The sequence below is a fragment of the Salvelinus alpinus genome, chromosome 2 (assembly GCF_045679555.1).
Source record: "Salvelinus alpinus chromosome 2, SLU_Salpinus.1, whole genome shotgun sequence".
NCBI lineage: Eukaryota > Metazoa > Chordata > Actinopteri > Salmoniformes > Salmonidae > Salvelinus > Salvelinus alpinus.
The window spans coordinates 42,128,004-42,138,822 of record NC_092087.1 but is presented as its reverse complement, the minus strand read 5'-3'; the positions used below and the strand labels follow the sequence as shown (position 1 = coordinate 42,138,822).

General features: G+C 43.1%; 1 protein-coding gene across 1 annotated transcript; it reads left to right on the top strand.

Moving 5' to 3' along the window:
- The first annotated feature begins 174 nt into the window (after positions 1–174).
- LOC139562123 (BOS complex subunit ncln) lies at positions 175–10,814 on the top strand. The gene is made up of 16 exons (XM_071379484.1): positions 175–282; positions 570–760; positions 1,009–1,199; positions 1,376–1,520; positions 1,736–1,833; positions 2,002–2,079; positions 2,174–2,277; positions 3,742–3,830; positions 4,173–4,312; positions 4,419–4,597; positions 4,760–4,847; positions 4,990–5,028; positions 9,552–9,721; positions 9,851–9,904; positions 10,157–10,235; positions 10,463–10,814. The coding sequence occupies exons 2-16, from the start codon at positions 616–618 to the stop codon at positions 10,517–10,519; spliced, it is 1,656 nt and encodes a 551-aa protein (XP_071235585.1). The 5' UTR covers positions 175–282; positions 570–615; the 3' UTR covers positions 10,520–10,814.
- The last annotated feature ends 5 nt before the right edge of the window (positions 10,815–10,819 follow it).

The window sequence follows — 10,819 nt, the reverse complement described above, 5'->3', positions numbered from 1 at the left end:
TAGGCGATAGCCCAATGACCAAGGGCTTGTACAGTTATTACCTCCACTAGTGATTGGGGTTGGGACAGTAACTATGGGCCAGGAGGGTAGGGGAGAGAAGGGAAGATGTGGTGATTAGCCTGACTTTATCCCCAGGGACAGATGGTGGACACGGGTTTAGCGGCTTACCAACGAGGCGTCTTGAGCCTTCTCCCTTAGGAGGCTAGTCTATGTCCACGTTGCGAGGAGGTGTGGAGAGAACTCGCTGTCTGTCCACCGAGAGGGAGAGAGCCTAGGAGACAGGTGAGTAAGACATCCAGGCCCTGAGTGTCTCCCTGGATAGTTTGGGCCCCAAATTAACTCTGGGCATAGGCCATGGAGAGATTGGTATGTGTCTCTCCTAAGCTCCTCAGGTACTTCGTAAATCCTTTGGCTATAGTGCTATATCTGTTGGTGAGGTGAGGAGTAATAGGAGTTTTCTATTGGCGTATCTGAGGAATCTCCTTAAAAAGAGGAATACTATATGAGCAATCGTGTTTTCAATAAGCACATGTATCATGCTTGTTTTAACAGCCAACCTTCCTCCATAGATTTCTGTGTCAGGACAGTAAGGGGATCTCATCAGGACGTGGAGCCATGCTGCTGAGAATTTTGCCCCGAGCGGCTGCACTGCTCATGCTGTGTGTTCAGCTACTGCATGCCTCCGTGCTGCCTGCTGTATCCTCCTACGAGTTCACTGCCTATAGGATGCAGCAGTACGCCGTTCAGCAGGAAAAACATGGTAGGGTCACTTGGCCAGACATACTAAGTATCTGCACCAGAGAAAAGTTTACACCTGTTATTTTATCATTTCAAAATATATAGTGCAGCTCTGTGGAGCAGCTTTTTTTATGTGCTGTACTCCTCAAGAAGGTATTTGTGTACTGTTTTCATAATTTAATATTTTTATTTTCTGTGATTGAGACAGGAAAGACAAAGTGAAGTTTGGAACTGTGTTTTTTCATGTGACCTCTGTGTTGACCTGTGGAGGTTGTCGCGGTGCCATAGTGCAGGCGGAGGCCCGCTCAGCAGACGAACCAGTGTTAACACGACGCTGTGTCATCATGAAGCTGCCGGACTTCACCGTGGAGCGATACCTGGAGGCTCTGAGGCAGAGCGCTGCCGCTGTACTCCTCCTGCTACCCAAAAACATGTCCGCTGTCCCCCAGGATATCATACAGGTAGGTTAGACCTTTTATCAGGGTTGGCGGCACATTCTATTGTAATATCAATCACTTGGGAGTATACAACAATCTACAGGTTTATGACAATGCCTGTTTTCTCTACCTGGCACCTTCAAGTTCTGGATATGTGGCACATTAATCCAATATAATGTTAACCCTTTGCTTCCATACAGACCTTCATGATGAGTGAGAGCGAAGCGTTGTTAAAGGATACCATCATGCCTGTGTATGTGACCCCGGAGGACGAGCAGCTCCTTTATATGTACGAAGAGGTCAAGCACGCTGCAGCCTCTCGCACCTCCTCTATACTGGTCCGAGGTAAGTGGAGAAGGCGGGATGGGAGGAAGAGGGTCTGGAGAGTAGGAAGGTTGGAGAGGGGCATGAGTGAAGGGGATGAAAGAAAGGAGGTAGACTGAGGGAAGAGAAAGGAGGGGGATACAGCGCAATGTGAAAGTCGATTTTAATAATAATAAATGTAATAGGTTCAGCATCTTTCATAACACAACTTGAACTTCTTTATTTTACTCTGTCAGTGTTCCGTAGTATGGTCACAGCCACCGTATTTCAGATTCTAGTGAGCAACACCAACCCCATCAAGCCCATCACTGACAGTACAATCATTACTCTGGAGGTGAGTCTCTCTCCAACCCTGTCTATGACCAAGGACATCAGTTAATTCTTATGGCATATGAACCATGGAATGAATTATAATTGGATGTGAAATACTGTTAGGCCTACTGGTCCCAACATAGCCAAGTCAGACTTGTATACAGATTGTGATTGGTCACTGTGCCTTCAGGGTGTACTTCCTGGTGCTGGAGAGGATGCGCCCACCATCGTTATCACGGCCCACTACGACTCCTACGGCCTTACTCCAGTAAGTCAACTGCACGCTGCGTATACTAGTGAAATAAAGATGTATTCACAAATACTGAGTTTCAATCAAAAATATTGGTGTGTGTGTAAAACAGTGGCTGTCATATGGAGCAGACTCCAACGGTAGCGGAGTCACCATCTTGCTTGAGCTGGTCCGTCTTTTCCAGAAACTTTATAGCAACCCCCACAGCCAGCCTCCGTGAGTTAAACACACTATCTTTTAGTTATTTACAGACGTAAAACATATGCACGCATGACTTTAAGTCGCTAAGTGGCATAAATTATTACTATATATATTAAATATGATCACTATTCATAGATCAAATGAAAATAATTAATCACATATACAGTGCATTCGGAAAATGTATTCAGACCCCTTGACGAGCTCTGAGACAGGATTGTGTCGCGCACAGACCTGGGGAAGGGTACCAAAACATTTCTGCAGTGTTGAAGTTCCCCAAGAACACAGTGGCCTCCATCATTCTGAAATGGAAGAAGTTTGGAACCTCCAAGACTCTTCCTAGAGCTGGCTGCCCAGCCAAACTGAGCAATCAGGGGAGAAGGGCCTTGGTCAGGGAGGTGACCAAGAACCCGATGGTCACTCTGACAGAGCTCCAGAGTTCCTCTGTGGAGATGGGAGAACCTTCCCAAAAGACAACCATCTTTGCTGCACTCCACCAATTTATGGTAGAGTGGCCAGACGGAAGCCACTCCTCACTAAAAGGCACATGACAGACGGCTTGGAGTTTGCCAAAAGGCACCTAAAGTACTCTCAGACCATGAGAAACAAGATTCTCTGGTCTTATGAAACCAAGATTGAACTCTTTGGCCTGAATGTCAAGCGTCATGTCTGGAGGAAACCTGGCACCATCCCTTACGGTGAAGCATGGTGGTGGCAGCGTCATGTTGTGGTTTTTCAGCGGCAGGGACTGGGAGACTAATCAGGATTGAGGGAAAGATGAACGGAGAAAAGTACAGAGGGATCCTTGATGAAAACCTGCTCAGGACCTCAAACTGGGGCGAAGGTTCACCTTTCAACAGGACAATGACCGTAAGCACACATCCAAGACAATACAGGAGTGTCTTTTGGAAAACAAGTCTCTGAATGTCCTTGAGTGGCCCAGCCAGAGCCCGTACTTGAACCTGATCGAACATCTCTGGAGAGACGTAAAAATAGCTGTGCAGCGACGCTCCCCAGCCAACCTGACAGAGCTTGAGAGGATCTGCAGAGAAGAATGAGAGAAACTCCCCCAAATACAGGTGTGCCAAGCTTGTAGCATTATACCCAAGAAGAATCAAGGCTGTAATCACTGCCAAAGGTGCTTCAACAAAGTACCGAGTGAAGGGTCTGAATACTTATGTAAATGTGATATTTCAGTCAAAATGTATAAAAACCTGTTTTTGCTTTTTCATTATGGGGTATTGTGGGTAGATTTATGATTTTTTTTTATATAAAAAAAAAATCTAATTTAGAATAAGGCTGTAACGTAACAAAGTGCAAAAGTCAAAGGGTCTGAATACTTTCCAAATGCACTGTATATTACATTTTTATTACATTTCAAATATCATACACTTTGAGTGATAGGCCTTAGTACCTTATCCAATCAGGTTTTAAGGGAATGTTTGTGCATTTGAAATGACACTTGTGTTCTTTGTGTTCTAGATACCATCTTCTTTTCTCCCTGACTGGCGGTGGAAAGTATAACTTCCTGGGTACCAAAAGGTTTATTGAGGAGAATATGGATCATGCCGGTGAGTTGTTGTTTCACTTGATCGTCTTTCAGTTATGGAGTCGAGACCAGAACTATCGAAGACTAGACCAAGACCAACCATCTCAAGTCAGAAACATAAAGCATCTATACCCTAAAAACTTTACCCACTGCATGTACACCCAGCTTCTACAATAGGGAGGTAGGCCCCCTAACACATGTTTTCATACCTACTATGCCACATACTTGTGTTTTCATCTGCTGCTTAGTGGGTGAACCATGGCTGGGAGGGCACTGCTACAACAGCCCTGTAGTCTGGTTGATTGTAGCTGTGCCTTATGTCTCTCTCAAGTCGATTCTATCTTTGTGGTCTGTCTCCCTCCAGAGACCAGCCTTCTCCATGACAATGTGGCGTTTGTTCTGTGTCTGGACACGCTGGCCAATGGGGACAACATGTTCCTGCACGTGTCCCGCCCCCCCAAACCTGGCACCCCTCAGCATGCCTTCGTACAACATCTGGAGCAGGTAACTCCTCCCACCAGCAGATACTGTAGGAAGTGTGGAGGCGCTTGATGGCCCATTGTCACTTGTATGAACTAAACGTACATGCATCCCACCACCTTCCATGTAGGTAGTTTCTTCCCGGTTCCCTTTGGTGAGGTTTGGGATGGTCCACAAGAAGATCAACCTGGGGGAGTCCACTGTTTCCTGGGAGCACGAGCGCTATGCCATGCGCAGGATACCAGGCTTCACGCTGTCTCACCTGGAGGACCCCAAAGCTGAACTCAGAGGCTCCATCCTGGACACTGTGTGAGTGGCACTGCTCTGTTTTATTTTAGGGTGGAATGACAACAGTATATTAAATGCATATTCCACAAGATTTTCCCAGTCTAGCATCTAGACTCTTAGACATATTGCTATTATTACAGAGTCTGGAAAAGGTCCATATTGAGGCTGTTACCCTCCCAACAGGTTGCACGTGGACTTGAGGAAGATGAAGCGCAATGCCATCGTTATTGCAGAATCGCTAGCTCGGTTTATGTATAATCTCTCTGACAAGGTATAAAACATGTACTATCGCACATACACACACACACACACACACACACACACACACACACACACACACACACACACACTAGAATACTTTATTTTAATCAATGAGGAAACAAATGAACTCATCTCAATTTGTTTTCCAATAGGGTTCGCCAAAAGACATACAGGTCTTCAAGGGTGAAATGGTAAGATTCAATTTTTTACCAGAATCCAGAAAGGCAACTACAGTCATGAAGGGAACAATTCTGTCCTCCAGTTTAGTGTACACTGTTGCATCAGTTCCAAGCAGATTTATCAGAAGTTGACTGTCCTATGCACAGTGCAAACATAATGCAAGGGGAATCGTTAATCTGATAACTGGTGATTGGCTGAGAGAAACTGATAATAAAATGATTGTGGGGGCTGTCTTGTTAGACTTCAGTGCAGCTTTTGACATTATCGATCATAGTCTGCTTCTGGACAAACTGATGTACAGTGAGGGAAAAAAGTATTTGATCCCCTGCTGATTTTGTACGTTTGCCCACTGACAAAGAAATTATCAGTCTATAATTTTAATGGTAGGTTTATTTGAACAGTGAGAGACAGAATAACAACAAAAATATCCAGAAAAATGCATGTCAAAAATGTTATAAATTGATTTGCATTTTAATGAGGGAAATAAGTATTTGACCCCTTCTCAATCAAAAAGATTTCTGGCTCCCAGGTGTCTTTCATACAGGTAACGAACGGAGATTAGGAGCACACTCTTAAAGGGAGTGCTCCTAATCTCAGTTTCTTACCTGTATAAAAGATACCTGTCCACAGAAGCAATCAATCAATCAGATTCCAAACTCTCCACCATGGCCAAGACCAAAGAGCTCTCCAAGGATGTCAGGGACAAGATTGTAGACCTACACAAGGCTGGAATGGGCTACAAGACCATCGCCAAGCAGCTTGGTGAGAAGGTGACAACAGTTTCTGTGATTATTCGCAAATGGAAGAAACACAAAAGACCTGTCAATCTCCCTCAGCCTGGGGCTCCATGCAAGATCTCACCTCGTGAAGTTGCAATGATCATGAGAACGGTGAGGAATCAGCCCAGAACTACACAGGAGGATCTTGTCAATGATCTCAAGGCAGCTGGGACCATAGTCATCAAGAAAACAATTGGTAACACACTATGCCGTGAAGGACTGAAATCCTGCAGCGCCCGCAAGGTCCCCCTGCTCAAGAAAGCACATATACATGCCCGTCTGAAGTTTGCCAATGAACATCTGAATGATTCAGAGGACAACTGGGTGAACGTGTTGTGGTCAGATGAGACCAAAATGGAGTTCTTTGGCATCAACCTAACTTGCCGTGTTTGGAGGAGGAGGAATGCTGCCTATGACCCCAAGAAACCATCCCCACCGTCAAACATGGAGGTGGAAACATTATGCTTTGGGAGTGTTTTTCTGCTAAAGGGACAGGACAACTTCACCGCATCAAAGGGACGATGGACGGGGCCATGTACCGTCAAATCTTGGGTGAAAACCTCCTTCCCTCAGCCAGGGTATTGAAAATGGGTCGTGGATGGGTATTCCAGCATGACAATGACCCAAAACACACGGCCAAGGCAACAAAGGAGTGGCTCAAGAAGAAGCACATTAAGGTCCTGGAGTGGCCTAGCCAGTATCCAGACCTTAATCCCATAGAAAATCTGTGGAGGGAGCTGAAGGTTCGAGTTGCCAAACGTCAGCCTCAAAACCTTAATGACTTGAAGAAGATCTGCAAAGAGGAGTGGGACAAAATCCCTCCTGAGATGTGTGCAAACCTGGTGGCCAACTACAAGAAACGTCTGACCTCTGTGATTGCCAACAAGGGTTTTGCCACCAAGTACTAAGTCATGTTTTGCAGAGGGGTCAAATACTTATTTCCCTCATTAAAATGCAAATCAATTCATAACATTTTTGACATGTGTTTTTCTGGATTTTTTTGTTGATATTCTGTCTCTCACTGTTCAAATAAACCTACCATTAAAATTATAGACTGATCATTTCTTTGTCAGTGGGCAAACGTACAAAATCAGCAGGGGATCAAATACTTTTTTCCCTCACTGTATTATGGGTTTACACCCCCTACTATAATGTGGATAAAGAGTTACTTGTCTAACAGAACACAGAGGGTGTTCTTTAATGGAAGCCTCTCAAACATAATCCAGGTAGAAGCAGGAATTCCCCAGGGTAGCTGTTTAGGCCCCTTGCTTTTTCCATTCTTTACTAACGACATGCCACTGGCTTTGTGTAAGGCCAGTGTGTCTATGTATGCGGATGACTCAACACTTTACACATCAGCTACTACAGTGACTGAAATGACTGCAACACTTAACAAAGAGCTGCAGTTAGTTTCGGAATGTTTTGCAAGGAATAAGTTAATCCTAAATATTTCCAAAACTTAAAGCATTGCATTTGGAACAAATCATTCACTTAACCCTAAACCTCAACTACATCTCGTAATGAATAATGTGGAAATTTAGCAAGGTGAGGTGACTAAACTGCTTGGAGTTTCCCTGGATTTTAAACTGTCATGGTCAAAACATATTGATACAACAGTAGCTAAGATGTCCATAATAAAGCACTGCTCTGCATTCTTAACAACACTATCAACAAGGCAGGTCCTACAGGTCCTGGTTTTGTCGCACCTAGACTATTGTTCAGTAGTGTGGTCAGGTGCCACAAAGAGGGACTTGGGAAAATTGCATGGCTGGCCCTTAAAAGTACACGGAGAGCTAACATTAATGATATGCATGTCAATCTCTCATGGCTCAAAGTGGAAGAGAGATTGACATCATCATTACTTGTTTTCATAAGAGGTGTTGACAAGCTGAAGCTACTAGCACACAGCTCGGATACCCATGCATACCCCACAAGACGTGCCACCAGAGGTCTCTTCACAGTCCCCAAGTCCAGAACAAACTATGGGAGGCGCACAGTACTACATAGAGCCATGACTACATGGAACTCTATTCCACATCAGGTAACTGATGCAAGCAGTAGAATCAGATTTAGAAAGCAGGTAAAAATACACCTTATGGAACAGTGGGATCTGTGAAGTAACAGGCACATACACATGCATACACACACAATAACACGCACTATGTTATTGTGGATTTAGTTTTGTAGATATGTGGAAGTGGAGTATGGGCCTGAGGGCACACACTTAGAGTGTTGTGAATTATGTAATGAATGTATTGTAATGTTTTTAAAATTGTATAACTGCCTTAATTGTCCCGGACCCCAGGAAGAGTAGCTGCTGCCTTGGCAGCAGCTAATGGGGTTCCATAAATACAAATACAAATCTAACATTCTTAAGGAAACACTTGATTGCCACTTTTTGTGTGAAAGAATTCCGTCTTGGAGTGCCTTCATAAAGTATCCATACCCCTTGACTTTTTCCCACTTTGTTATGTTACAGCCTGAATTCAAAATGGATGAAATATATTTTTTTCTCACCTATTTACCCACAATACCCCATAGTATTTTTTGAATTGTTGCTAAATTTATTGAAAATGAAATACGGAAATATCTTATTTACATAAAAATTCACACCCCTGAGTCAATACTTTGTAGAAGTACTTTTGGCAGTGATTACAGCTTTGAGTCATCTTGGGTATGTCTGTATCAGCTTTACACATCTGGATTCAGGTATTTTTCTCTCAGATTTTCTTAAACTCTGTTAAATTAGATGGGGAGCAGTAGTGAACAGAAATCTTCAAGTCTTTCTTTACACAGATTGTCAATGGGATTCCAGCATTGCTTTGGAGGTATGCTTGGGATCATTGTCCTGTTGGAACGTAAATATTTACCCCAGTCTAAGGTCGTTTGCACGGTTCTCATCAAGGATTTGTCTGTATTTGGCTCCATTCATTGTTCCCTCTTCTTACCGGTCTCCCAGTCCCTTCTGCTGAAAAGCATCCCCATAGCATGATCCTGCCACCACAGTAGGGATGATGTTAGACCTGGTGATGAGCTGTGCCTGGTTTTCTCATGATGAAACATTTGTTTCATCAGACCACAGAATCTTTTGCCTTATGATCTCAGTTTTTTACGTGCCTTTTACTAAGGTCCTTCTTGCTCAGTTTGGTCGGACGGCCAGCTCTAGGCAGAGTCTGGGTAGTTCTATATATTTTTTTATTTCCCAATGATGGAAACCACTGTGCTCTTAGAAGCTTTCAACATGCTAGAAATAGTTTTATACCCTTCCTCATATATATACACACAGTATATGCTTCATCACAATTCTATCTCTGAGATCTACAGACAGTTATTTGGACTTCATGGTACAGTTTCTGCTCTGACATGCATTGTCAGCTGTGGGACCCAGCTGTGGGACCTTATATAGACAGGTGTGTTCCAAACAATTGAATTGGCCACAGGTGGACTCCAATGAGGTTGTAGTCACATCTCAAGGATGCACTCAATTTGGAGTGTCATAGCAAAAGGGTGTGAATACTTATGTAAATTAAATATTTATTGAAATGTCAATACATTTTTCCCCTTTGTCATTATGGGGTATTGTGTGTAGATGGGTGAGAAAAAATATATACATTTCATCCATTTTGAATTCAGGCTGTAACACAACAACATGTGAAATGAGTCAAGGGGTATGAATACTTTCAAAAGGCACTGTACCTCTAACCTAAACTTGTACAGTATGCATCCTCAAGTGTCCATCTCAATCTCTGGTATAGGAGTTTCAGGACAGTCGCATGTCTAGCCTGATGTCCTTCCTGACGTCAATCCCACGGGCAACACAGCTGGATAAGGATCCCAAACACGCCACACTGGTGAACACTCTGGAACATGAGCTGAGGTACTATCTGCACCAGGTCCACAGACACACCTTCCGCCAAGACAAGAGGTACAAGACAGACAGACGCACGCACGTGCGCATGCACACAGCCATAAAGAACATGTCTTCCTACCTTTCATTCCTTGAAATTATGATTGTTAATAAGAGTGAATTGGTAATATTTTGTTTCTCTTTCAGGGATCCTGAACTTACCTTTTTTGACCAAATGGAGCAACCAATGATGATGTATAGGTATGAGGACTAAATGTGTAAAACAGTCACATTTTAGGTGCTAGTCCAATGAGGAAAACAGTATCCAAACACCCACACTTGCAAATCCAACGACTAACCTTATATTTTTCAAATTTTTATTATACGAAATAGTGTATGCAAATTAAGTAAACAATGCATTTCATAGTCTGTGTTTGTGAGGTTTGTTTCCATGTTTTCATTATGTTTGGTAATTGTTAACTGGATTTCGTTCCCTACATGTTTTATCACCAGGATTAAGCCAGCAGCCTTTGACCTCTTCCTTGGGGGCTGTATAGCTGCTTACCTGGCGATAGTCTACTATGCCATCGAGGTTGGTAGACATTCACAGTTCACCTTGGTATACATAGACTGCCCATTTGCAAACAAACCCTGTCACTGGATCCAAAAAAGTGAATTTTCCCAACGGGGATATTAAGCATATTATTTTATTGTGAGATTATGCAATATGAATTATGCATTAGTGCCAGGGTCTGAAATTGTTGCTCAAGAAACACTGACCATGTGCTCATTTATCCACTTTCCTTCTTCAATTTTAAGAATTGTGGATATCTCTACACCAAACTGAAAGCAGCTGTGAAGTCCAAACAGAAGTAAGGTTGTGACCAATGCTTTGAAGACCTGGAAGTCAGAGTTGGGTTTTTTAGGTCCAATGGAAAATACTTTTGTGCAAGAGCTGACACTGACAATGAATAGGGAATTGTGTAGGCCATATACTGCATTTCTGTTTGAAACCATCTCAACTGAACAAGCCCATGGGGCATTGTTGAAAAGGTTATTTAAAAATAATTTGTAGTCCATGTTAATGGTGACAACAACAAAAAATGTCACCAATTTGTATGAAATGCATTTTATTACTTTTACGGTTGTTTTAAATAAACAGAAACCCTCTGAATA